This window comes from Colobus angolensis, unplaced genomic scaffold, assembly GCF_000951035.1.
Source record: "Colobus angolensis palliatus isolate OR3802 unplaced genomic scaffold, Cang.pa_1.0 Scaffold13, whole genome shotgun sequence".
Classification (NCBI taxonomy): domain Eukaryota; kingdom Metazoa; phylum Chordata; class Mammalia; order Primates; family Cercopithecidae; genus Colobus; species Colobus angolensis.
The window spans coordinates 12,488,166-12,513,680 of NW_012114252.1; the positions used below are offsets into that span (position 1 = coordinate 12,488,166).

The window sequence follows — 25,515 nt, forward strand, 5'->3', positions numbered from 1 at the left end:
TCTTATGATCACAGCCCCAAAAAAGTAAATCTCAAGAAACAACTGCATTAGCAGCCACGCCAAGGATTTAGAAAGGTTATCATCCTGTAAACAATTATGGTTCTTGTTTGATTGAAAAATTCACAATAAAAACATAACACTTTTGGGGATAAAATGTTCATTATACATCATTGTAATCAGTTTCTACTATAGTTTTCATTTTTGTTAAGATTCCAAATAATAAAACTATTTGCAAACTGTTGATTTCCTTGTAAATTCCCCTCTTTGACTAAATCAATATATGTAAATATCTATGTTCATATATTAGTTAAGCTTTAAAATGAGGTTGTTTATATTCTTGCATTCTTATGAATAATCCACAGGTATGTAATCCCTCTAATTCTCTTTAAAAATATATAATTATATTTATTTAGGGAAAGTAAAAAAGGTATAACATTTGAGAAGTATTTTTATGTCTAAAATTACTTAGTTAGATCACTCTGGTTCAAGGATACTTTCTTTTTTAGCTTGGGCCTATTGACCTTCCATATTTCACCCCAATCCAAGGGCAATGAGGAGAACCCAGTGTATGGCAAACACTCTATCAAGATTTGAGAGCCTATAAAGATGCAGAAAACACAGACTTTGCTTCTTACCTACAATCAACTGAATATGTATACTGAATTAATTATTATCAGATATAAACAACAATAGTGAGGCATGAAATGCCACAGAATTATTTTTAATTGTATCCAATGAGGGAAGGTTTCTCAGAGGAGACTGCATTTTCTCTCAGCTTTTCAAAATGAGAAGAATTTCATAATTTCAACAGGTGAATGTAGAAGTGAGGAGAGGATGCTAGGCACACAGTAAAGCACAAACAAAAGGACAAGGATTTGAACGCATATGACTAATTTTTTTGGGGGGGCGGCACTGAATTGTGTTTGAAATCTGTGGAGGTTGGTGGAGGGTAGATGGAGCTGAATCTGGAAAGGTGGGCTACAATCATGCTGCCTACCACACCATTAATAGCCATCTTGCAAATTTCTGTCCTTCATAAGAGCAAGTTAACTGGTATAAACATCACTCTTCTATAGGGGTAGGGGTGATGGAGATAGGAAAGAGTGCGTGTGTAGGGCTCCAACTCAGTAATCTTTACATTAAATAAATTACTACTTAATAAAGGATTTTTAAAAACCCTACATTTAAAAAATCTGTATTACCCTTCCCCAAAACACAAAATGTGGAGCTACTCTTTATTGTTTTCAAGCATATCAAACTATATTCTACTTGACAATGTGCTTAAAATTTCTATGCCTCTTTTTTCTCCCAATGGGACAAGATTTGTTCCACCTCAAGGTCTCTGCACACACACTGCTTTTTCCACCTGCTCTTAAAATCTCTGCATCCTTCTTACCTGTCAGCTCTCAACCTGTGGACTCCAGTGTTGCCCACCCTGAACTACTTTATCTAATTAGATCCCTCTCCCCACCCCTTTCTCCCCCATAATTCTTCATCCCAGCTCTCTTCATGCTTTATAGGACTTTGAATTTTATCATTTCTTATTTGTTCCTTTCCATAGGCAATGACTCTCTATCCCATGTTTGTGAGTTCCATGATGGCAGGAACTTCAACTCTTCTGTTCACTGCTTTATATACATGATACCTGCTACAAAGCCTGACAGATTGGAAAGATTCAATAATTGTTATATTAATTATTTTCAGCTATAAAGACATATAAAACCATCAGACTTAAATGTATCTTTAAATTAATAAATATGATTTTTAAAAATTCTCTGAGGGCCATTTCCTATGTAAAGAGTGCATAAGAAGGGAGCTATGCTTGAAAATATGTCCTAAAATAATATTTAATTAAATAAATGAATAATTATATTGTTATATATAATAATACAAAAGCATACTATTAAATGTCGATATATAATATACATAACATAAAGTCTTAATATTTGTTTTGCTTAAAACTAGTGACACTAATAAATTAATCCTTTTCTGATACTGAAGAGATATATCTGTATTTTTCTCCTCTGAATAATGTATATACTTATACATAAGAAATATAAGAAGAATAAAAAATTCTCATAAAATTTCCTTATAACATATCTTCTCTTCTACTTTCCTGTCAAAAGTAAGGTAGAAAAGTGACCTCAAATGTATTTTTCTTACAGAACATTGAAGATTGCTTATCATTTCAAAATCAGGAATACCAACAGAGCAGTCAGGGTTGAAAATGGAGAAACGGACCACTAGAAAACACAGATATCTTTCTACACTGGCAAAAAAGTAAATCCTCAACTGAAAATTCATTAAGTGTAAGGCAAATCCTCCTTCGCCACCCAATATGGCACAAAACATTTATTGTTCATATTTATAAAATAATCTACTGCCTATATTCTTAAGAAATACACACAAGTTTTAATCATTGTTCATACTAAAATAAGCTTATTTAGTAGATAGTATGTTAATTTACTTTATGTAGACAGCCAATTCAGAGCTGTATGTGGTGAAAACTGTGTTCTAATAGATAGTCTGTTTGATGACATAAGAGGATAAGCACAATTTAAGTCATAATAGGTTAATCCTCCGTCTATCAACAGTGATTAAGGCAGTCGAGTTGGTCTTATTACACAAAGGTGGGCTGAATAAGGCTCTAGGCTAACGTGGAAAATTAAAATCCATTTTTTCTTAATGGCTTCTACACTGGTCTGAAAGTATGATTGATCCCAAATTCTCCAACAAGAAGTTCCTATTTTACTTATATAATTTTATTTCTCTAACAGAACTTCCACTCTGATTTTCTTCCTATCTTTGCCTTTGAAGCCTGATGATAAGAGCAACTAATCTCCAATTTCTTAAACTTGACAACAAGCAATTGTCCTTTTAAAATATTTAGCATTAGCCTTTAAAAAAAAAAAGCATCAAAACTTTTGGTCATCAATTTGCAAATGTAAGGACACGCACTCACTCACTGAGAAACACATGTATAGCTTACGCTTCTATCCACCGTCTTTGGAACAACAGGGCATTTAAAACAAATACAGCTGGGAGCCGAGAATGTAATGTGCTGGGCAAACATATTCTCCCATTAACGTAAATATAGTCTTCAATGTTTCCTACCAATCCCACTTGGTTATGAAAAGCCAGCAATGCCCATTTCCCCCACAGAACACGCCACATGCTCTCAAAACAACCAGCCTTAGCAACTGGATGTAGAGACAGGCAGAGAGAGAGAGACAAAAGCGCCTGGCTCCTGAATAGGATGCCTTCTCAGACCCTGGCATTTCAAAGGCAGCAAAAGAAGGTCATCCTCGGAACTAGTTTCTCAAAGAAATACCTGTAGTAAGGTAACTATTCTAGTCACCTTTATATAGTAACGGCTTGTGTCTCAGGCAATTCGCCAGTTTTTCACTTAAAACTGATACAGATTAGGGATTTTTACTTCAGCCTCCCTGCTCCCCGCAATTCGGATTCTTTCTTTAGACTCCCTGAGCCTCTGTCCCCATCCCAGGATTTGATTGAAGGGCTGCAGGGCCCGGGGTTGCGCGCTAAGCAGCCTTCTGCTAAACCTCAGCGGACTGGGCCATAGGTCACACATCCTCCACTCCTTCTACAGCAGCTCCCGCTGCGGGCACCGCCAGGATCCCCACACTTGGCCAAGGTCTGGGAACCCGGGAGCTTTCCAGGAGACCCCAGAGACCAAGTGAGGCCAGGCCCACCCCATAGAAACCCCCGCCAGCTCAGATCAGACTGCCAGCAGCCGCTCGACCCCGGGTGTGGCAGGAAGGGGTTCCAGAGCCAGATCCTGTCCTCCCTCCCGGGAAGCCGAGACTCAGGGGGAACAGGTTTCCAGAGCCCAGCCTGCAGGGAAGTGGAGGGCAGGAGCCACCTGGGAGGAGCAGCCAACTTGCCAGCTCTGGCTACTGCACTTCTCGGCGGCCACAGGTTGCCCGACAGGGGACTCCAGGGTCCCCGCGACGGTGCCCGGAGTGCTCCGAAGGGAGGCCGAGGCCAGGGTGGGCCAGGAAAACCGAGGGAGGGAAGGACCCTGGAGAAGCTCCGTTTAGGCGGGGAGGGGGCGACCCAGGGTGCATCTCCCGACCGTGACCCCCACAGACCTTGGCGCCGCAACCTGCGCTTCTTGAGACCGAAGATGCGCACTTTGGAGAAGATATCCACCAGGTTGCCGTTGCAGAGCCCGCGGTTCTTGCTGGGGCTGCTCCGCCTCCTGCTGGCAGACGGCCGGTCCCAGTGCTGCTCCCGCGCCTGCCGCTTCTGGCGGATCAAGCCGCTGGCGATGGCCGCGGCCATGGTGGCCCCAGGAATGGGTCCGGGGAGGGAAGGCGCGGGAGAACTGCGAGCCGGGGGCACCGGAGGGGAAGGCGGCGGCGCAGACCGTGGCTCGCACTCGGGGCAGAGGAGGGGACGCCAGGCGGGACTAGGGAGAGGGGAAGGGGCGCTCAGTCCCGACTGGGACCCATCGCCCTCTCCTCGGGGCGCGGGACCAGGCGCGCAGATGCGCCCGGGGCGCAGCCGGACGATCCCGGGAAGCCGGAGGTCGTGGCCGCCGCTGCTTGGCCACGTCCGAGTGGAGAACCGGACCGCGGCTGCGGGCGCTGCCGGTCACCGCTCGTTGCCGGAACCCTGGCGGGGGTCGCCACCGCCACTCGCACTGCCTTCTCGCCCTGCCCGCCTCCCGGGCAGGAGGTAGAGTCGGTCGGCCGCTGGCTCCCCGGGGGCCGGCCGGAGGGCGGGTCCCGGCAGGGTCTCTGCGCGTCCGTCGGTCCGGGTCGCGCTGGGCAGGACTCAGCGCCGGGCTCCAGCTGCCCCCGGGCCGGTGCCGCCCTCGGCGCTGCCTGCTCTAGGCTTCTGCCAGCGATTGTCAAGTGCTTTGGAAATCAGCATCTGGAGAGACCAATCTTCTCCCCTGAGATCTCTAATCAAACGCTCCGTTCCCACCCCACTACACCCCCTCCACCTATGTGGTCCCCCTCCTGATGTACCTCTTCAGAAAGAAACAAAACGTAAAGATAATAATGATTTAAAAATAATAAGCAAGCAAGCTAAGATGGATTGCAGGGGTGGGGTGCTAAGAGGCCGAGCCAAAGCAGGTGGAATTGAAGGAACATCGGGGCGCTTTTTCTTAGATGCAACTCGCTGGTTCCCGAGGCTTCCGCGGCTTGGTTGGGGCTTCTCGGTCTTAACGTGGTTCCCGGTGCACAGAAACTCTCAGCAGTGGTTGGAGAGCTAGGTGGTTTCCGCCCTCCCTGCTAATCCCTCAAGCACCAACGCCCCCCCGCCACCCCCAACCCCGGGGTGGAAGGAGGAGGGAGGCGCCTCCACTCCTCACCTAGTCCACCCAAACTTGCAGGACCCTCCTTTCTGCTGCAGGAAGGATAGGTTTGTCATTTTGAAAGGCTACACGGAGCAAAAAGGAGGGAAGGGAAGGAGAGAAGCTGTGATTATGCAAGATAGAAAGACCCCACTCCCAAATATGCTCCCCAGCCCTGGGAGGAGGAGATGACTGCCGCAGTAGCTGCTACAGAACAGCAGCTGGATAGGATAAACGCCCAGGAGAATACTGAAGAAGTCAGGGCAGACATACAAGGGGCAGAGGAGGGTGTCACACTATTCCAGGGACAGTGAAAAGCAGCCAGACAGGACACTCCAATTTCAGCTGTCGTCCTCTGGTGTCCCTGGGCAGAGAAGCTCTGTCAGAGAGCAAAGCCATCTGAACTGTGTCTGAAATTCAAATACAACAGCCGCCGTCTCCCCTTGATTTTCTGTCTGTGTCCCGACAGTGGTTCTCTCTTGGATAACTGAAAATGTGAAGGTCTAAGAGAAAGGGCGGCAGTGGAGGGCACCCGAAAAAAACAAAAAGCCGGGGCGGGGGGGTTGGGGGGTTGGGAGAGAAACACTTCATGCTTGGATGAATACAGTTCCGTGGTTTCTAGGATACACCCGAGTGGCAGAAACAAGTGCAGCTCTGACTCCAGGCTTCTTACTTTTCTCCCCGTCCCTTTACATTGCTTTGCCTATCAGCTCAGGCAGCTAAAGAAAAAGAAATGCTCAAACTAGACTTCTGGAAATTCAGTGTGAAGCAAGGGGGAAAGAAGACTCACTTGGTAATCAAGAGACTTGCAACAACCTTCTTCTCCAGTGACTGCTTTAGAGCCAGAAAGAGGGCAGGCACACTACGCAGGCAGCCCTGGGAGCAGTTCTCAACCAAAACACACTTTCTCTTTGTCTCAGGAATAGGCAGTAAAGTACTCGCCACCAGGCAACTGGGGGGAAGTGCAGCAGATTACAGGGTGGCTGGGCAGCTTCTGCTCTAAGCAACATATCCACAGCTTCTCCATGGAAGCAGCCACTGCTGGGCTGCTGTTGGTTACCTTTACTCCATGTTAACCAATAAGTCTCCTTTTGGGAAGGAAATGCAACCTGATGAGAGTGTGTAGATTTAGATCTAAGGCAGGCATTATTGGCTTTAGGATTGTGTATGTCATATATAATATTAAAAAGTGTACTTGTGGAAGTTTATTTTCTACACTTTGCTAGTTACCTCTACTAATTCTACAGTTATTAACAGGAATATGCCAGAGTTGTTTTGCTAGTAACCTGCAATCCCTAGTCACTCATAAAATAGCAAAAGTGAGAAAAAGGAGCATGCTAATTATTTTGCTCTGCCTTTACCTCTTTATTTTGTTTCATATGTCTCTTTTCTTCCATTTTTTTGTGAGTGTACATTTATGTTGTGTTGCTATAGTCCTGCTTAAAAGGGGAAAGATGTCTATAGAGAGAGGAAAATAACTAATTAAATGGCTATCGAGTGTGTTTGTTGTTTTAATTCACTGAAATGAGTCTTACTGAACATTAAGAGACACTACTCTTGGTTTCCATTATTGAAGAAAGGCCATTTGTACATTTCAGAAGTTCTAGATTTGAATTTGCAGGTGTCTGTAAGATTAAAGCATCCAGGTTTATTATCTAAGGCTTCTTGCAGTGAGTGTTTCAAAAAAGTAAAATGTTAAGTATAGTGACCTCTTAAATCTAGTACGACTTCCCCAGCCAACACACCTAGTTTATTTTTAAAGGTTCTTTAAGCCTTTTGATGTATGTGTCAACTATATTAATTTGAAAAGAGTGACATTAAGCTTCTTGTTCTTATAGCTGTGCCTATATTTTTTGCAGGTATTTTCTTGTGCTGCAGTCTTTCCCCCAAATCCTTGGACTGGGGGGTCAGGAGGTCAGTTTTTGGCCCTCTCTGAGCCCTCCCTTCGTTGTTCAGCAGCCTCAGACCAGCCTGACATTCAGCACCGCGGACAGGGATCCCGCCCCAGCGATACCTCTCCCAGCAGAAGCAAGTTCGCTGCTTGATTGAGAAAAGCGCTGGCTGTTAGGGTCTCGGACACTTTCCTCCCCTAAAAGCAGTTTCTCACTTTTTTCCCTCAAGGTGGGAAGGAAATTATTCTTTATAGCTTCTACCGACATTAATAACACACCTTGGAGCACAAAGCCTTTTAGCTTTTCCATAACCGAGAGATACTTTCTTTCTCGAGCGTTCCGACCCCTGGCGCAGCGCCTGCAACAGCGGACTCGAGTCTCCGGGCATCTATTCTGGCTGTGAATTTCAGGAGCGTCAAGCGGTCATTTCTCTTCTACATATCTTCCTATTTTAAGGGAGCTTGGAGAGGGGGGCAGCATTGGGATAATCAAGGTCTTTTAGCTTAATCCCTGCGTTTTCATTTTACCTCCCCAAAACGCTGTTTAGTTGTTTACGAATGGAGGTAAGTGAAAGAAAACGCAAGAGAGCCATCTGCTGTCTTAAGCTGTGATAAAAGAGTGTACAAAGCTAGGGTGAAAACCGATTCAGGACCGGTGAACACAAATGTAAAGGTTACTGTAGTTCAGAAAATAATTTCTCACTCATCAGAACCTCCTTGAGTTGTTAATTTCACCTTTGAGGTTATAAAGAGGAAAATAAAGTACTGCCCAGGTGGTGTAGCTCCTGACCAAGCTATTGGGAGCCTGAACTCTCATTTCAGAGGTTCTTGCTTCATTTCTTGACTCTGCAACTTCCTAGCTGCATAATAACCTCCAATGTGTTGCTTTAGTCTCTCTCAGCCTTAATTTCTTCATCTCTCAAATTGAGATGAAAACAGAACCTCCTTTTCAACTGTTGTGAGATTAAATATAGTAAATAAATGTAAGGATCCTAGTACCGCATCTGGCGCACCCTAAGTAATTGAAAATGACAGCTATGACTGTATTATCATCACCTTCCAGATTACCCATTTCTATCTTGTAAATTCTTTTGCGGTTTCCATGTATTTTCAATATCAAAATATATGTATTCCTATATTTTCTCACCCCCTCCACAGTGGATTCATGACAAATTTTTAAATAATTAGAAACATACAAAATTATTTTAAGTTTTGATGAAATAAGTCCCAAGTTCAAACCTTAATTATTGACTAGATTTGTGAACTGAGTTCCGTGAGCCTACTTTCACACCAACTGATTATTGATAATAAAAACATTTCTCTACCTTTCAGAGACTATGATGAGGGCCTATGAGAGAGTACTTCTAAAAACACTAAAGTACTATACAAGCATCAGTTTGGAAGGTAATTAGTACACTGTGCTTGATGGTCTCCTGAAGATGCTATGATCCTTTTGGTCCTCCAACTTTAAGTATGTTGTTCCCTCTACCCAGAAAATTTCTGTTGCCCCATCCTCATACTCCTCTTGGTGATTAAAAAAAAAAATCAGCAGCTAAAGAGTAAGGCATGAGCCACCATGCCTTGCCAACAGATTTTTAAATAAAAATAAGGAGACTTTTTGGCTCTTTCTTGATGGAGCTTATACTTTAGGTCTCAGCATAGGTATCTTCTCTGGGAAACTTCTTACCACCTACCCCTAATTAACACTGAATCTAGGGCACCTTGTAAAAACTTCATACTTTCTCTACTAACACCAGCAATTGTTGAATAAAGACAGAGCTATATTGATATTTCTACAAATATGTCTGATAGGTAAGTGTCTCATGCTTAATATGGCCATGACCAAACTATGTTCTTCCTTCTTAAACCTGTTCTTTCAACCTTGCCCACTTCTGAAATGGCAACTTCATTCTCGTTCCTCAAGCTGAAAACTTCAGTATCATATTAACGTCATTTCTTTCTTGAATACCCCACATATATTTGTGTAAGATCTATTCTGTCTATCTGCAAAATATATCCAAGATATGATCACTCTCACCATCTCCACTACTACCTACCACCATCTTCTTTTGGGCAATTATATTACAGTAGTAACTTAAAAATCCTATACGTCAAAACCAAAGTCCTCACTGTAGTGGCCTGCCATGCCCCATGTGATCTGTGCCCTACCTCTGCCTTCAGTTGTACTCTGACATCCTCTCTATTTATCTCCCTTCACTTACCACTTGCTGTCCATCAAACCACCTGGCATGCTCCTACGACAGGACTTTTATACTTGCTGTTTCATCTGACTCTCATCTCCTTTGATTCTTTCCTCACATCTTTGCTCACAAATCTATTTGAAATTACAACTTGTAAACACAGACATTTCCTTCTTGCTACCCTGCTTTATGGTTCTATGTAGCACATCCAACTTTTAAAATTTCTATATACTTTCCTTATTTATTTGGGCTGTCTTCCCTGTTTAAAATGTAAGCCCGTAAAGGTACAGACTTTGTCTCATTTGTTTACTGCCACATATCCAGTGCTTAAAATGGTGCGAGGCAAGTAGGTGCTCAAAAAAGATTTGTGTATTGAAAGGACTAAGACATTGGATATCTGAACAAATAGACAGTTAATACCAAATAAGAGGAAGAGAAAATCTTGCTTAACCCAGTCTGTCAAGGATGAAGTACCCCATGGTACCTAAAGAGATCCTTGATCTCTTTAAGCACCAAGACACCTAAAATTCTATCTGGATTACACACAATCTCAACTTCATAAATAGGATATACGGAAAATACTTTAGCTTTTGCTTGATGACTTAGGCTCAACCAAACATGACAAGCAGTTCGAGTTCTGAATTTCAACAGTGACACCCTTGGGGCTTACTGAAGGATGTAAGACTGATTCCATGAATCAAAATGGACTTCTGGTATTTGTGATTCACCACTTCTTTACACTTCCTAACACACACACACACGCACACACACACACACACACACAGACGCACACACAGTTTTCTATCTTGCCTCCTTGTTTTCAGGTTGTCGACTGATAAATTGACAATATGCCCCTTTTCAAATTTGCTACATCTAATCATGTAATCCATTATAGAATTTGACACCAGATAAATGTATTTGTTAAAGTTATCTATAAATATAAAAGTATATAAACTCGAAGTGAGGAGAGTATATAAACAAGAAACAGCCTTACTGAAGTTGAATTTATTACTAAAGTTTTTCCTATCGTATTCTGAGTTCCATTATGTTCTCGATGACTTTGTTGCATACATTGTTTGCCTTCCAAGTAGATAAGTTTCGATGTGGCTTACTAACAAAAACGCGCATGGATTTTGTTTTTTAGTTGTCCTCCAAATGAACAAAAAATCCAAAAAACGTATTTTGTACATTGATATCTATATTAAATTCTATCATGTTATTTTTCCAAACTAACAATCTACTGCTTTTCCTTCATTTCTGCCATTGTCACAGCCACTATTTTGCTTTTCCTGAATTTGTCAAATTTAAGAAGCTGTTAATTTTAAGATTATTTTAGGTACTTTGATGAAAGAAATAAAAACACTTCATTCAGCTACGTTATTTTATAGATTATAATATGCATATGAATTTTAAACGTGTTTATACATAAAAAGTATTGGCATCTAATAATCACTAAAATATGACGTGTACTTGATCATTTTCATACATTAAGTGACTCACTCCGCTTTGTCACATGGTTTCCTTTGTGAATCACTTTTGACATTTTTCAACATCTCCCAAATTAAAGCTAAAATATGAAAGTCCAACATTATTTTTTCCACAATTATTATAAAATTATTATTATATAAAACCACAGTTGTTATAAAATTATTGGGGTGAGCTTCAGTGGAATTAAATATGATATATATCGGCCTTTGTTTTCATCTCTTTCCTCGATAAATGGGTTCTATTTGAAAATGTTTGAGATACTTCTGGAAAGGCAATCAATATTGATGTCCCTTTTCATTTTTTACTCATTTGTAAGAACATTTAAAAAGTCATATTAGTACGTACTTGGGGCAAATTTTCAACTAGTTAATTAAGACTGACTGCTTATCTGCTCACTACAGTTTAAGTTCAAGATCATGCTTTATTTATTCTGTGATAGTATTATTGACCTTTACTTTAAAATCAAGGGATAATCTAACTGAATATTAAATAATTCTAAATTAGATTTTCAAAAACCAAGTGATTGCATTAATGTTATAGCAGTTTTGTGGATTAATTTTGCTGGATATATTTATTTCTGTTAGGCAACACAGTTCTACTATTAAAAAACTGGAAGGAATTTTATTATTGCTTAATGTTTTGATTCAATAAAGGAAAAGTAGAAACTATTGATACTAAAAACTTGTGAACATTCTTTCCTATAGAAGAAATACCAGATTGATACTAGCAGATGGTTTAGCTTTACAAATTTAGTGATTTTCTTTTAATCCCACTAATACATTGGAAAAAAATATTCTCAGTAGCTTCCAGCCTTCAATACTAAAGTGAATCCAAAATGGGCATAGAAGTCATTTCTGAGTTGTGAATATTGGCATATCTTTTCCTATTCTAAATCAGTAGTGGAAGATTAAAATACCAAGCATTCTAATAATAGATCAGTGAATTTTTAACACTATTGAATACCTCAATAGAAAAAAAAATTACTCAATTTCCAAGAAAGTTTGAGAAAGGAAAGTTCATTTATAATCTCAATGCAAAGAGAGTCCCTATGCACATGTGATGTAATCTTTTTCATATTTAGCACTGTAATGAGTTTCTTTTTAATAATTTCTAGAATGACCACTTTCATAGGAAATAAGTGAGCTGGATTGAGATTATGTTCTTTGCATTAAGCCTACATGAGTTAAACATATGTAAACTTGTACATCTACACACACACGCTTGTATGCATGTGTGCCAAAACACACAACTAATTTCTGACTCTGTTAAAGGTAATTAAAATAGTGATTTTTTTTTTAAAAAGCCATTTTCAAACTTCCAGTTCACGCCTCTTAGTAACCTGTTTTCATTACTACCTTCACAGTACAGAACTTGTACATTCACATTTGAAATTTTCTGGATAATCGTTAGTGGAAATTAATTAGAGAATATTTCAGTCATAATTATTTAAATAGGAACAAGAATATGTCTCCCCGTTCATAAAACATCCAAATAATATGCGTATAATAGTTTGTGAAAAGCTTTTAGTTCTAGTGAAGTGGACATCATGATCTCTGTTTTATAGAAGAGGTAATCAAGCCCCAGACATGTTAAACGATTGCCAAAATTACACAGCTAGGAAGTGGAAGAACCAGATCTTAAGCACATGCCTTTTCTATCATACTATTTGCCACCCAGCAGACAACTGTTTGAAATACATGTATCTGACACAGAGACCAGGGTAGAATAAGAACTCTTACATGGGAGCCAAGGACTTCCAGAAGCTCCAAGGATGGGTGTAGGATTATCTGTGATTCTCCTGAAATTTATGCTGAAAAGAATGTGTGCATGTGCATGTTGATAACACCAGGGTTCACAATTTTTATTCAATTGTTAAAAAGCTCCATGAGCAAAGCAAGAATAAGAACCCACAACTATAGAGGAGGACAAAGAAAGAATGAGAATACAACATCCAATTCTACATTTTCTGACTATAAAAGTACAATTAGAATATAAAAATAAATGACAGATAAAAATGGTCTCTAATCCCAACATTCAAACGTTTTGGAATATTTTTCCAGTTTTTTAAAACATTATTTTACACACAAATTTGCTATCATATTTTTGGCCCAATTTGGTGACTGAGAAGACACAAATGCAGTAAAAGCCAGTGCATAAAAGATCATACACTTTAATTATATGACCTGAAAGTGTACCAGGGACTACTATATTCTACATTCTTCCAAAAACTCTCTGTAACTAAGAAGGCACTTCTTCCTGCAGGTTCTGCATGCTCTAATCTCTGGAAACAACTGGTACCTTAGTGTGCAGGGTTTCAGAAAGTCAAGTTAAATACCAGAAGCCTTCCGGTTCTGGCAAAGTTGTTATTAATCTGCCTCTGATCTTGTAATCTACTTCTAAAAGATGCAAGGGAAAGTAATTTCCAAAGTGCACACATGCAGGAAATGTTATAATTTTAAATTAATGCCTTATTCCTGAGCCTAGTTTCTACTTTGTATGTAACTACTAAAAATATAGATCCTTAAATTATTTCCCTGAGTCTTTCTCAGTAACCTACAGTATAAGTTTCATATTGCTTCTGTAACAAATTATCATAAACTTAGTTGCTTTTGAAAACACACATTTATTCTCTTACAGTTCTGCAGGTAGACAGTCCCCAATCAATCTCATTGGATTTAAATCATGATGTCTGCCGAGCCTTCTGGAGGCTTTGAGAGAAGAATCCATTTCTCTGCTTTTTTGTTTGCTTGTTTAATCTTCCAGAGACTGCCTGCCTTCCTGGCTCACAGACCATGTCTTGCATCTTGCTTTCATTGTCACAGTTCCTACTACTGATTCTGATCCTCATGCCTCCCTCTTCAAGATCCTAGTGATTTCACTGGGCCCACCCAGATAATCCAGGAGAATCTCCCCATCCCAGGATCCTTAACTTAATCACATCTGCAAAATCATGTAAATTGACATATTCACATACTCACAGGTTGCAGGGATAAGGATATGGGCATTTTGGGGGAGGCAATCATTCCGTCTACCACACCTACCCTGTATCCAAAACACACAGAAACAGAATCCCACCTAGCATTTGACAGTCACCCACCCAACGCCACTCTGATGGACAGAATAGCTGCTTTCAAATGCCAGTTTTTAAATGAGAGTCCTGTTTCCTACCAATATAATTTTTTAAACACCAGCTGTTTACTTGATTGAATCTCTAATGATTGCCTGCTCCTGCTTCCTCGGCAGCTTTACTCCCTGCTCAGTGTTACGTGTTATCATTTGCTGGACTGCTCTAGTACCACCTGCTTACCTGAATTTCTTATGACTTTAATTATTGCGTCTCTCAGAAAAAAATGTACAGCAATTCTCGGTGATTGTGGAGACAGGACCATTATGCTCCGCCATGGATCGTGAGAATGCATTTTTCTAAGCCCCACATAAATCCATGAAGAATTTAATTTCTTGAGTTTATAAGACGTCTTTCATGAGATTTAAGACCATAGAATCCAGCTAAATAAAACTAAAGCTAGACATGTGATGCTTTGCAAAATGAGATTTGGGGCCTAAGGCTATTGCCAAATGAAGGAAATAGATTCTGCAAGTCTTTTTTCCCCATTCCATTTTCATTTTTATATAGCTGTAGGGGAAGTAGATAATTGCTCTTTCCTTTTAGACATTTAAGATTAGCTCCTTAGGTAAGAATTTGCCTTAACTGTATAGGTTGACACTGACCGCAAACGGAAAGGTGCCATTTATGTGAGAGATTTTCAAAGAAATCAGAAATATTTCCCAGAGCTTTACGTGGACAGAGGAAGAGGAACCACAGGAAAAAGAATTATTTCAGAGAGAACATCATGGAGATTTTTAAATAAACAAATTTTAGGGCCCCGAGACAAGCCCTGCTCACCACAGTTTTTTTGCTCATTCCTTCACCCCTTTTGGCCTTTTTGTGTTGTTTCTCTCTTTGCCCTCCTCTGAGGTTCTACAGAGATTTGAAAACGGCTTTCAGGGATGAGGGTACCCAAACGTTAAAAGAAGTCTTTGGCTGTGAGTCAGGAATAGCAGTCATTGCACTTGACAGGTTTTGTTTTATATGTATTGTATAAATACATAAAATATTTCAAAGCACCAAGACATATCAGCAAATGAATCTCTCCCCAACAGGGAGGGATAAACTGTCCAAACCGAATTTTTTCCCCAAGACACCTAATCGATACAGTCAGCTGTGCTCAGGAGAGGCCTGCGCTGGCCATGCTCACAGGCTTGTGTTCATTTCTCCATGAAATGGGCTTCATGATCCTCTCAAGAGATTTAGTTCTAGCAGGAAAAGTTTCAGATTCGTTTATGTCATGGGTATTTGAGTACAGATAGGAGACAGCAGTTTAACGTGTTTGTACTGTAGAAAGTTTAGATCTGAGTCCTTGTTGCCCTGCTGCAAGACTCAAAGCTGATACTCAAATACTCTAGTTTCCAGCTCTTTGTCATATGTTTCATTTCCAGGACTGGGAAGTGCCCCTTTCTGGCCTCTTTGAAGGGTCATTCTACCCTCAGTGAGTCAATGATGTGCACACACTCTCAGCTTCCCTGCCTCTCTGGGGATCATTTCTTTGACTCCTGCGCACTCCTGGCCTTCCCAACACACAGCTCCTGATCACAGGGGCTCCACCTCCCCAGAGCCTGGAACAGTGCCTGACCCACCACAGGCACTCAGTCAGTGTTCGTCCAAGGGAGGATGAGACTCAGAAGGGAATAGTTCCAGGTTCTGGACTGCTCCTGATGTCTTTAATCCTCCACCCAATGGTAAGACACATGCCCTCGGTCCCATTTCCCTCTTTCGTCTCTGGTGACACTAGAACTTTTCAAAAGACCTAAAAAAAAAAAAAGTCCCTCTCTAGAAGAAGGTAATTTTATTCTTGAAGCACTAAAAGAGGCCTTGTGGGCAGAGGCTTATGGAGTTCTGGATGACCATGAGCTGGGCACTCGGCATGTGGAAGGAAGAGGAGGGTCTGCTGCCCAGGAGATCTTCCTAACATTTTAATAAAAGAGAATGGCATATGCAAAGGAAAAGGAAGTCAACCAAATGCAGGCTCTCTGCTTCATTGATAATAATGAGTATGAAAATAAAGACACATTTTTAGTACATATTAACATAATACTTGAGGACCATCTTTTATTCAAATCACTGAAAACTAATACAATTTGAAATTTGTAATGGTATACTTAAAACATCCTAAACTTGTTGTAGGGTGTGTGTGTGTGTAGTTTTTGCTAACTTCAATCAACAGGGAAAGTCACTGTGCATCAGAATCATATTTTCATATTATATTTCTCAATTTTATTCATTTATGGCTTTTAATTGAAATTTTACTTTGTTATTTTATTTTCCCTACTTTCTTTTTTTTTTTTTTTTTTTTTTTGAGACAGAGTCCCGCTCTGTTGCCAGGCTGAATGTTAGAACAAGAAGTAGCCTTAGAGACGATTTAAACTAATAATGCCATTTTATTGATCAACACACTGAGGCTCATGGAGGTTAGGTAATTTGCTAAGCTCACAACTAACTGGCAGCAGCTCCCAGCCTGAATTCTCCTCTCCTGATGTGGCGTGCCACGACCTCTCCATCACAGCTCTGTACTTCTCAGAAGACCTTGGCTACAATGCAGAAGAGTGGCCATTATACTCTCTCCAGAACATTTCTGAAACATGGCTATCCTCTCTCTTTTCTTGTTAAGCACAGTCCGTTATTTTTTTCTATGCAGATATACATACTATTCTTAAATACTCTGAGTTGGATATGAATTACTGCCTCCGATGTTTGCAAAATAGGCCTCCCTTGGTCAATGTATTCATAAAAATGTAACTTTCAGAAAGATTTACCCTCTTGGTTTATATGATCAAACTTTATTTATTTATCATCAAAAAATTCATTACATTAATGCATCTATTGAGCGCTAACTCTGCACCACTGGACTTGACCCAGCATTCAGGCATCTCCCCGCGAGTGGCTCAGAATATAGCAGGGAAGATGGCAGCATAGGCACTTGTGCCTAAGTGTCTCAGATGCTGTGTGCGAAGCATGTACAAGAACAGTGGAAAGAGTCAGCTCCACCTGGTATGGGTTAGGAAAGGTCTCGTGGAAACATAACACCTGGAGCTGAGATTAAAAAGATGGGAGATAGTCACCAGCTCCTCAAGGTGGGTATGGGGACTGCAGTAAGAAAATGTCAAAATAGAGGAACCCTGAGTTACGGGCACAGCTTAATCTGTGAAGACAAGTGGAAGCAGCCTAATCTGTGTCAGGGGAAAGGATACAAAAAGCCTGTCAGTGACCAAATTAGGAATTTCATATGTCACTGGGGACATTCGTATCAGCTGTGGAACCAGCTAAGCTAATAAACATTAAATAATAATTCTTGAAGGGCTATTTTCCATATAGGTTTGCAATATGACCCACTCAATTAACTGGGCATTGTCATGTCATCTCACTATTTTTATGCTGACCTCTTCCCATGCTTTTCTACTAATGTGTGAGACATGGTCATTGGACTTAAAAATGTACACATGATATGGCATCTGTGTTTATATGTGTGTTAGATATCATTAAATATATACATATATGTGCATATATATATACACATGCACACATTCACATAAAATAGACTGAAGTGAAGTATAAACAGTGTTTCTCAGTAGGTGGCAGGTTGTAGTCCTTTATGTTTTTTATTCTTTGCACTTTTCCCCTGGTTTTTCACAAGAAGCATGTGTAACTTGCATAATCATAGAAGGTTGACTTTGTTTTTAATATAGGTGCTCATATAGAAAAGAGGAAAAAGGGGCAACACATACATAAAGGAAAAAGTATTCAGCTGCGGAGCAAGCTGTGGATATCCACCAGCTGATTAGAGGGCTTTACTTCTAAATTTTAATTCATCCCATTACTTCTTTTAACGTGAGAGCTTATTCTATTTATATGATATCAAAAGCCTGGCATTTCTAATTCTTAAACATCAAATTTTTTCCTTTCCCTTTCTGTTTTCAAAGACATGAAATAGTTCTGTTCCAATAAGACATTTGAAAAAACAAACCAAACGAGAAACCCAACAAAAAATAACAAAATATTTTTCCTTGAAAAATCAAGGTTGCAATCTTCAGTATAGCTTTTTAGAGATATATTGAGAGTATGTATAAGGTCTTATGTCAAAAAGAGCCAAATTAATTTCCTGCAATAAAACATTGCTCTCTTTATGGTCATATTTTGGCTCCTGGGTAAACACACTTCATTGTATTTATAGCACACTCATGTCCCCATATCCTAGTGTTAATGCTGTATTGATAAACACAGAAATGAATTGCAGCCACTGGAATACTTCATTTTCATAACATTCCTTATGTGGTTACACAATCATTCAGTGTTTTTCTTTTTAGCCTAGAGGGACTCAGTCAGTTGCAAAGTTTTTTCCATCAACTTTCCTTGGCTACTTGGTATGAACAGTTCAATTTCATTTTCTTCACAGAAGAAAATTATTTTATGCTGTAACAATCCTTGCCTGTCATTGTAGATTCCAAACATGCTCACTCACACGCACACTCACACACAGAGTTAAACTAATACTGCTAATCCCTCTAGGTATGCCAAGGAAAATTAAAGTAACTGTTTTCACATAGAGTTCCAGAGGCTAGTTTATTAAATCCACATGTATTCTTCCGCTCAAAAGTTCAGTAGGAAGGGGCCTTATAATCACCTGATCCTACAGTGTTCTAACAACCCTGTAAAGAGGATGTCTGTTTTCCACTGAAACAGTCCAACGAAGAGTCCAATAAACTTACCCCTCTCCTTTTTTCAGATGGCTTGAGTTTTAGCATGCCCTTCTCAGAACTGGCCCCAAAGCCTGGTTTTCTAAAATGTTCAGTCATCTTTCCCTTATTGGCCATATGATGGTCTTTAAATATTTTATGACAAAACCTACCCTATTTACTTCTGTTCCTTTAGTTTCAGGAGACCTCACTGACATTGACCCACCCAGGAGAGCAATTGCTGAGATCACACAAACCCTGTAGATTTTTTTCTGCTTGTCTCCGGAATGCAAAGGAGCCCTTCCCATCTTCTTCATTCTTCCTGGTCCTGGCTTCCCAGCTCCTTCCATTCTCCCTCACAATGTCTCAGTTCCAAGTCTTCACTCGTTTTTCTGTCTCTTGGTTTTTCACCAGCAATTTAGTTAGTAGTTTGCATTCGCTTTCTTTGGCACTTCTTCAGAATATACATTTTGATGTTCTCTTTAGTCATAACACCAAGAGACTTCAAAATGAGGCTGCAATTATCTCAATTCTCTGAAAACCTTAGGACAGGCTGCTCCCCTCTTTCCCCCTCCACCATGTTTGAAAGGCATGAGAGATTTTCAGCTTCCCTGAGTCAGGGACTTTGTTTTGTTCACTGCATATCCAGTCTACCCTCAGAGGCTAGCATTGTGCTTGCCCCACAGAAGCGATTCAATGAACAGCTGTTGACTAACTTTGAAAGGTTGGTTTTCTCTGGGTGAGCCGGACAGGATACTGATGCCCATGTGAAAGCCTCACATCAGAAATGCACACCATGGAGAAAATGGAATAAGTATTTCAGTGGATTTGTACCTCGCAAAGCACCTGAAGGATGCTATTGAACCATTTTAAACTTGCTCCATGTCACTCCTAAGCCTTCTTCACCACATTTCCTATTAGAAATTAGTTTATTACTTGAGTTCAGCAGAGCTCCAAAGAGCTGCCTACTGGAATCAAATAGGACACTTCTAAATGATTCTCTGGGGATGGGTGGGTTTTATAACCAATAATGTATCAGTTATAAGAACTTTCCCTAAAAGCTCTCCAAGATCAATGACAAATATTAAGATATTATATAAATGATCAGGCATTCCATTAAAATTAAGGCAATATCTTTTCAAATATTTTGTGGAAATGTATTTCTTTCATATGCTGACCTGTAGCCTTGCTCTGCAATTTTCCTTTTAGTTTGTAGAAAACAGAGTTCTTTCATGGAAGACAGTCTGCCCTTTATTTTGAGCCCATGGGAAAATGTGTATGGTGCTCTTTTCATTGCTTTTTAAAAATAAATTCCAGGCCACGTACAGTGGCTCATGCCTGTGATCCCAGCACTTTGGGAGGCCGAGGTGGGCAGATCACCTGAGGTCAGAAGTTTGAGACCAGCTTGGCCAACATGGTGAAACCCCTGTCTCTCCTAAAACTACAAAAAAATTAGCTGGGCTTGGTGGCTGGTGCCTGTAATCCCAGCTACTCAGGAGGCTGAGGCAGGAGAATCGCCTGAATCTGGGAGGCGGAGGTTGCAGTGAGGCAAGATCATGCCATCGCACTCCAGCCTGGGTAACAAAAGTGAGACTCCATCTCAAACAAACAAAAAAGAAATTACAAAACATAAAAATTGATAATAAAATTACAGATTTACATAGGGTAGTACTGGGGAAGTTTTGTTTCTTGAACCACAAGTAACTACTGGCTGAGTCGAATTAGGAGATAGGCAAGTTTCCTAAAATGAAGTTATTTGTCAGTCGGTTGCCCCTATCTACTTTTGATAAATCCCTCTCCCTTTTAAAATTACAGTAAAAAAAAAAAAGCACTTAGAAAAAGTTGTGAGGACAAGAAACAGATTCTGAAATCCCAGGCCAAGATATATTTGGCTTTAGTGTTTAACATGGTAGACAAGTTTAGAGAAAGACAAAAATCCAATCCAATGAATTTTGAGATCAAATTTGGTGAGATGGGAGATAGGAGCTGAGGGGAAGATCGAAACAGCTCACAAGCTCCAGTGATGTCCTGAAGTCCCATTTCTTCCTAGGTGTGTTTCTTTTTAAAATAGTCTATTTTTGTCATAACTTTTCACTCTATCTCCATCTTTCTTACTTGATCATAATATGAAAATCACTGAATTATTATCAGTAAAGTTAGTGATATTTTATATATTCGGTTCTTAATATTTTAAAAACTTAATTTAATTATTTTTATCCTTCAAAACAAGTTCAAGCAAATCCATTAAAACTAACCAAAGTTATCGATGCCCCTTTTCCTGACCTCTTTGCATGTGTTTGCAGACATTCTGTGTCTAACTCTAACTCCCATTTGTTTTATGAATAATGGGAGGTTAGAGGTTCTTCCATTATTCACAGAACAAATGCTTTGAGAGTAATAAATAAGAAGTTATCCAGTACAAGATTTTCAAATAGTCTTCGTGAATTTCTGTTGAATTCTACTGAATTGCAGTTATTAATAATGTATTTTGGTAGGCTGGGCATGGTGGTTCGTGTCTGTAATTCCAGCACTTTGGAAGGCCAAGGCGGGCGGATCACTTTAGGTCAGGAATTCAAGACAAGCCTGGCCATCATGGTGAAACTCTGTCTCTACTAAAAATACAAAAATTATCCGGGCGTAGGGGAGAACTCCTGTAGTTCCAGCTACTCAGTAGGCTGAAGCGGGAGAATCACTTAAATCTGGGAGGTGGAGGTTGCAGTGAGCCAAGATCGCACCAGTGCAATCCAGCCTGGGCAACAGAGTGAGACTCTCTCAAAAAACAAACAAACAAAAATACATATAATGTATTGGTATATTTATCTAATCAATCTGTGTCTTAAATTTTACATATTATTCAATATTTCTTACATTAATTTAGATAACCAAATATTATTTTAAATATTATTGCTCATATGTATATATATTTGACAAATCATACTTTATATATGTGTATGTGTTGTACATATGTATACACACACACACACACACACACATATATATATGTATAATTCAGAGCAGGAAACACATTTTAATTTCACAATTTATTTTGGATTGTCCTTGTTGGCTGAGCATAAAACTATCAACTCTTATATTCAATTTGGTTAATATTTTTAAGTGATGACTTTTCTTCCTAGCAAGGAAATAATGGGAAGATAAGAAACATTTAAACGATTTGGTAAATAAGTGTGGTTGTTGCTAAATCAGAAAGCAGTCTGCAAGCTGCAGTGGCAGGTGAAGGCAGCTGATTCTTCAAAGCACAACAGAAACAAACCAAATGTCATCTGTAAGAGAATGTAAAACCAAGTGGTATATTCATACATTTTAGTACTACCTATCAGTAAAGAAAGCCCAAATCACTGGTATACCAGTAACAAGAATAAACTTCAACATCATTATGTTGAGCAGTTAAGAAGCCAGACACAAAAGAGCACAATCATGATTCTATTTTTAAAAATGGAATCTGGTATCTATAGATATAAGAATTTTTGTCTCTGAGGTGGGAGATTGACGGGAAAGCATCAAGAGGCAACTTTTTGGGGTGCTGGAAATATTATTTGCCTTGATATGGGCAATGGTTACAGGGATTACACGTTTGTCAAAATTCATTGATCTGTTTGCCTATCTACTTTGTATATGTTAGACCTCAATAAAGTGCTATTCAAAATAAACAAATAAGAACATTAAGCCAAATGAGCATCAGAAAAAACAAACAAACAAAAACCATTAACTCAAATGAAGCATCAATCCCACTCCCAATTTTAGGGCATGCAGATTCTCTGGAAGTCCAAATGCCCCTCACTCTACACTGCCATTTTCTATACATGAAGACCCCCTAATGGTTGGTGGAGATTAGGAGAATGGAATGTTCTCCTGCTGCTGACTGTCTGCTGGGTATTTCCATGATTCCCACTGTTACAAAGGAAACTCAATTCCATTTTTTAAAAATATTTTTCAGTGAGAACACTTAATATGAGATATGCCCTCTTAACAGATTTCATGTGTGTAATACAGTGTTGTTATCTATAGACACGATATTGTACATATTGTATTGGCTCCTATAACTTATTCATCTTGCATAACTTGTGTTAGGCTCTCTGAGATACAAAAGGAGACTGTGGAGCTATACAGTACATTGAACTCAAAGAAAGAAAAGAAGGGCAATTGTTTACAAGAATACATTTTAATAAAATATTTCTTACTAAAGTTGAAATAATAAAGGAAAGCTCATCATTTCCTAAAATGAGGCTTAGGCCAATGTAAGCAAGCTGATGTAAGAGCAGTATCCTCCTTTCTGCCCCTTCAGGGCTACATGCAGCAGCTACTTGGGGCCCCTAGAATCCACTTTTGAGTCCTCACTAACCAGGCAATTTTGACTTCTCACATTCTGCTGACAGAGCGGCTAGGTGCTTCTTGGTCCTGATTCTCAAGCTGACCCCAACTGCTATGGTTTGGCTGTGTTCCCGCCCAAATCTCAACTTGAATTGCAGTTCCCATAATTCCCATGTGTTGTGGGAAAAACAGGTGGGGAGTGATTGGATCACGAGGGCAGTTTCCCCCATGCTGTTCTCGTGATAGTAAGTGAGTTCACATGAGATCTGATGGTTTAATAAGTGTCTGGCATTTCCCCTGCTTGCACTCACTCTCCTTCCTGCTGCCCTGCAAAGAGGTGCCTTCTGCTATGATTGTAAGCTTTCTGAGGCCTCCCCAGCCATGCAGAACAATGAGTCCAATTAAACCTCTTTCCTTTACAAATTACCCAGTCTCAGGTATTTTTTCGTAGCAGCATGAGAACGGACTAATACACCAACCAAATCCCAAGAAACATATGTCCTCCAGAACAAAACACACACAGATGTTCTATCCATCCAGCAAATTGTCTCTTTTCTCCACAGAGCTTCTAAGTTATCATCTAGCTGTGACTGATTAATTTGAGGATGCATCAAATGCATCACATTTTCCTGCTTAGGTGAGATGTTTTAATCCTTGATTAGAGATTTTTAAACATCATATGAAATCCCAAAAGGATAATATTTTGGTGGTTCTATGGCAGGTCAATGAAGGGGAAATTTTGAAGGTAGTCATAGAAAGGATCTTTCCATGATCTTAAACATCATGTATAAACTAATATGTATTGAGTGCCAGGCACAGCAGCAAGCTTTAACGTACCTTACCTTATTTAATCCTTGAGACAATTTTATAAAGGAGAATTTCTCCCTTCCATTGTCCAGATGAGGCACAGTCATGCTGTTTGCAGTCTGCTGAGACCAGCTCAGGGCTCCTTCTTAATGCCTGACCCACAAGGGTTGTGGGCACTTACATGGTCGAGAAGTGAAAAGAGCTTCACAGTTGATTTATTAGTGGTTTACTGAGAAGAGCTGAATTGTGAGGGATACACAAATCCTGCCACTTGCCTTCAGGTACCCTAAAGTCCATACCTGAGGCCACTCTCATATCCCTAAACATTGCTAAGTAACAGTCACCACTGATTTCAGAACTCAAGTCAGGAATACCAGTTGCCAGTATCAGCCTTCCAACCTTGTAACTATGAGAGGCAGGGGACTGTGGATAGGAAAACACTGGCATTTCAGGGACATTTCAACAGTTTGTGGGGATCATGGGATAACAGATTTTAATTAGTGTCTGTTCCAAAAGATTTAGAATGTAGGACCACCATGCCCAGTCAGCACCAGAAATCTATCCTCTGGGAGCTAGCTGCCTTCTTCCTGAAGTTCTCTTATTTTTTCCTGTTTCCAGAGCAAGCAATGAATGCTATCGTTCACTATCTCCGCCACAATACTGAGCCCATGGTGTATATTGTCAATATGTGCTGAAAGAATAAATGAAGGACTGAATGAATGAGAGAATACGCTCAGAATGGAATACTCAGTCAACTGCTACAAAGCCTTAATTTACCATCCATAAGATATTTGCAAATGTATGTTCTCTTCCTAGACAGAAAAATTAATGAGTATACAGGAGTAAATCTGTTTAAAAATGTCAGATCAAAAGGGTAGGGATGGGGGTGTTTGAAACACCAGCGTAATGAAGACTATTTTATACAACTCAAAATCTCTGTGAAAAATGCAAACTCCCCTTGCTAAAAAGGATGGCACTTTAACTTGTCACAGCATCTCCAAGCCTGCCTCAGCCCTGAAGGACATTTCAGACTTAAAACTCACTGCCACTGTAGATAAAATACTCTCTTTATATCTATGTCTTTTTATGGATTAGTGGAACTAATTGAGAATAATGAATGTATCAGAATAATTCCCAGGAATCTATGGTACTAACATGGAAGCTATTTGTTACAGGCTGAAGTATGTTCCTCCCAGCTTCATATGTTGAAGACCTAACCCCTAGTACCTCAGAATGCCACTGCATTTGGAGACAGGGTGATCAAGTAAAAATGAAGCTGTCGGGTGGGTCCCATTGTAATCTGACTAGTGTTCACATTAAAGGAAATCTGGATACACAGAGATCCCAGGATTGTGCACACACAGAAATAAAACATGTGAAGATGCAGCGAGAAGGTGGTCATGGGCAAGCCCTGGAAAGAGGCCTCAGAAGAAACCAACCCTACTGACACCTTGATCGTGGACTGCTAGCCTCCAGAACTATGAGAAAATTCATTGCTGTTTAGTGTTTGTTTGTTTGTTTGTTTGAGACGGAGTCTTGCTGTGTCTCCAGGCTGAAGTGCAGTGGTATGACCTTGGCTCCTGCAACCTTTGCCTCCCGGGTTCAAGTGATTTGATTCTCCTGTTTCTGCCTTCCAAGGAGCTGAGACTACAGATGCTCACCACCACGCCCAGCTATTGTATTTT

General features: G+C 40.0%; 1 protein-coding gene across 3 annotated transcripts in view; it reads right to left on the reverse strand.

Moving 5' to 3' along the window:
- Positions 1–25,515, reverse strand: part of FGF14 (fibroblast growth factor 14) — a 703,287-nt gene that overhangs the window by 204,551 nt on the left and 473,221 nt on the right. Inside the window, exon 1 of one of the 3 annotated variants that reach the window (XM_011933851.1) lies at positions 4,113–4,501. The exons of 1 other annotated variant lie outside the window; for it this stretch is intronic. In XM_011933851.1, coding sequence (XP_011789241.1) covers positions 4,113–4,305 — 193 coding nt within the window. In that variant the 5' untranslated portion in view covers positions 4,306–4,501. Of the gene's footprint in view, positions 1–4,112; positions 4,502–25,515 lie in introns of those variants that run through there. One more of the 3 variants, XM_011933850.1, reaches the window with a different exon arrangement.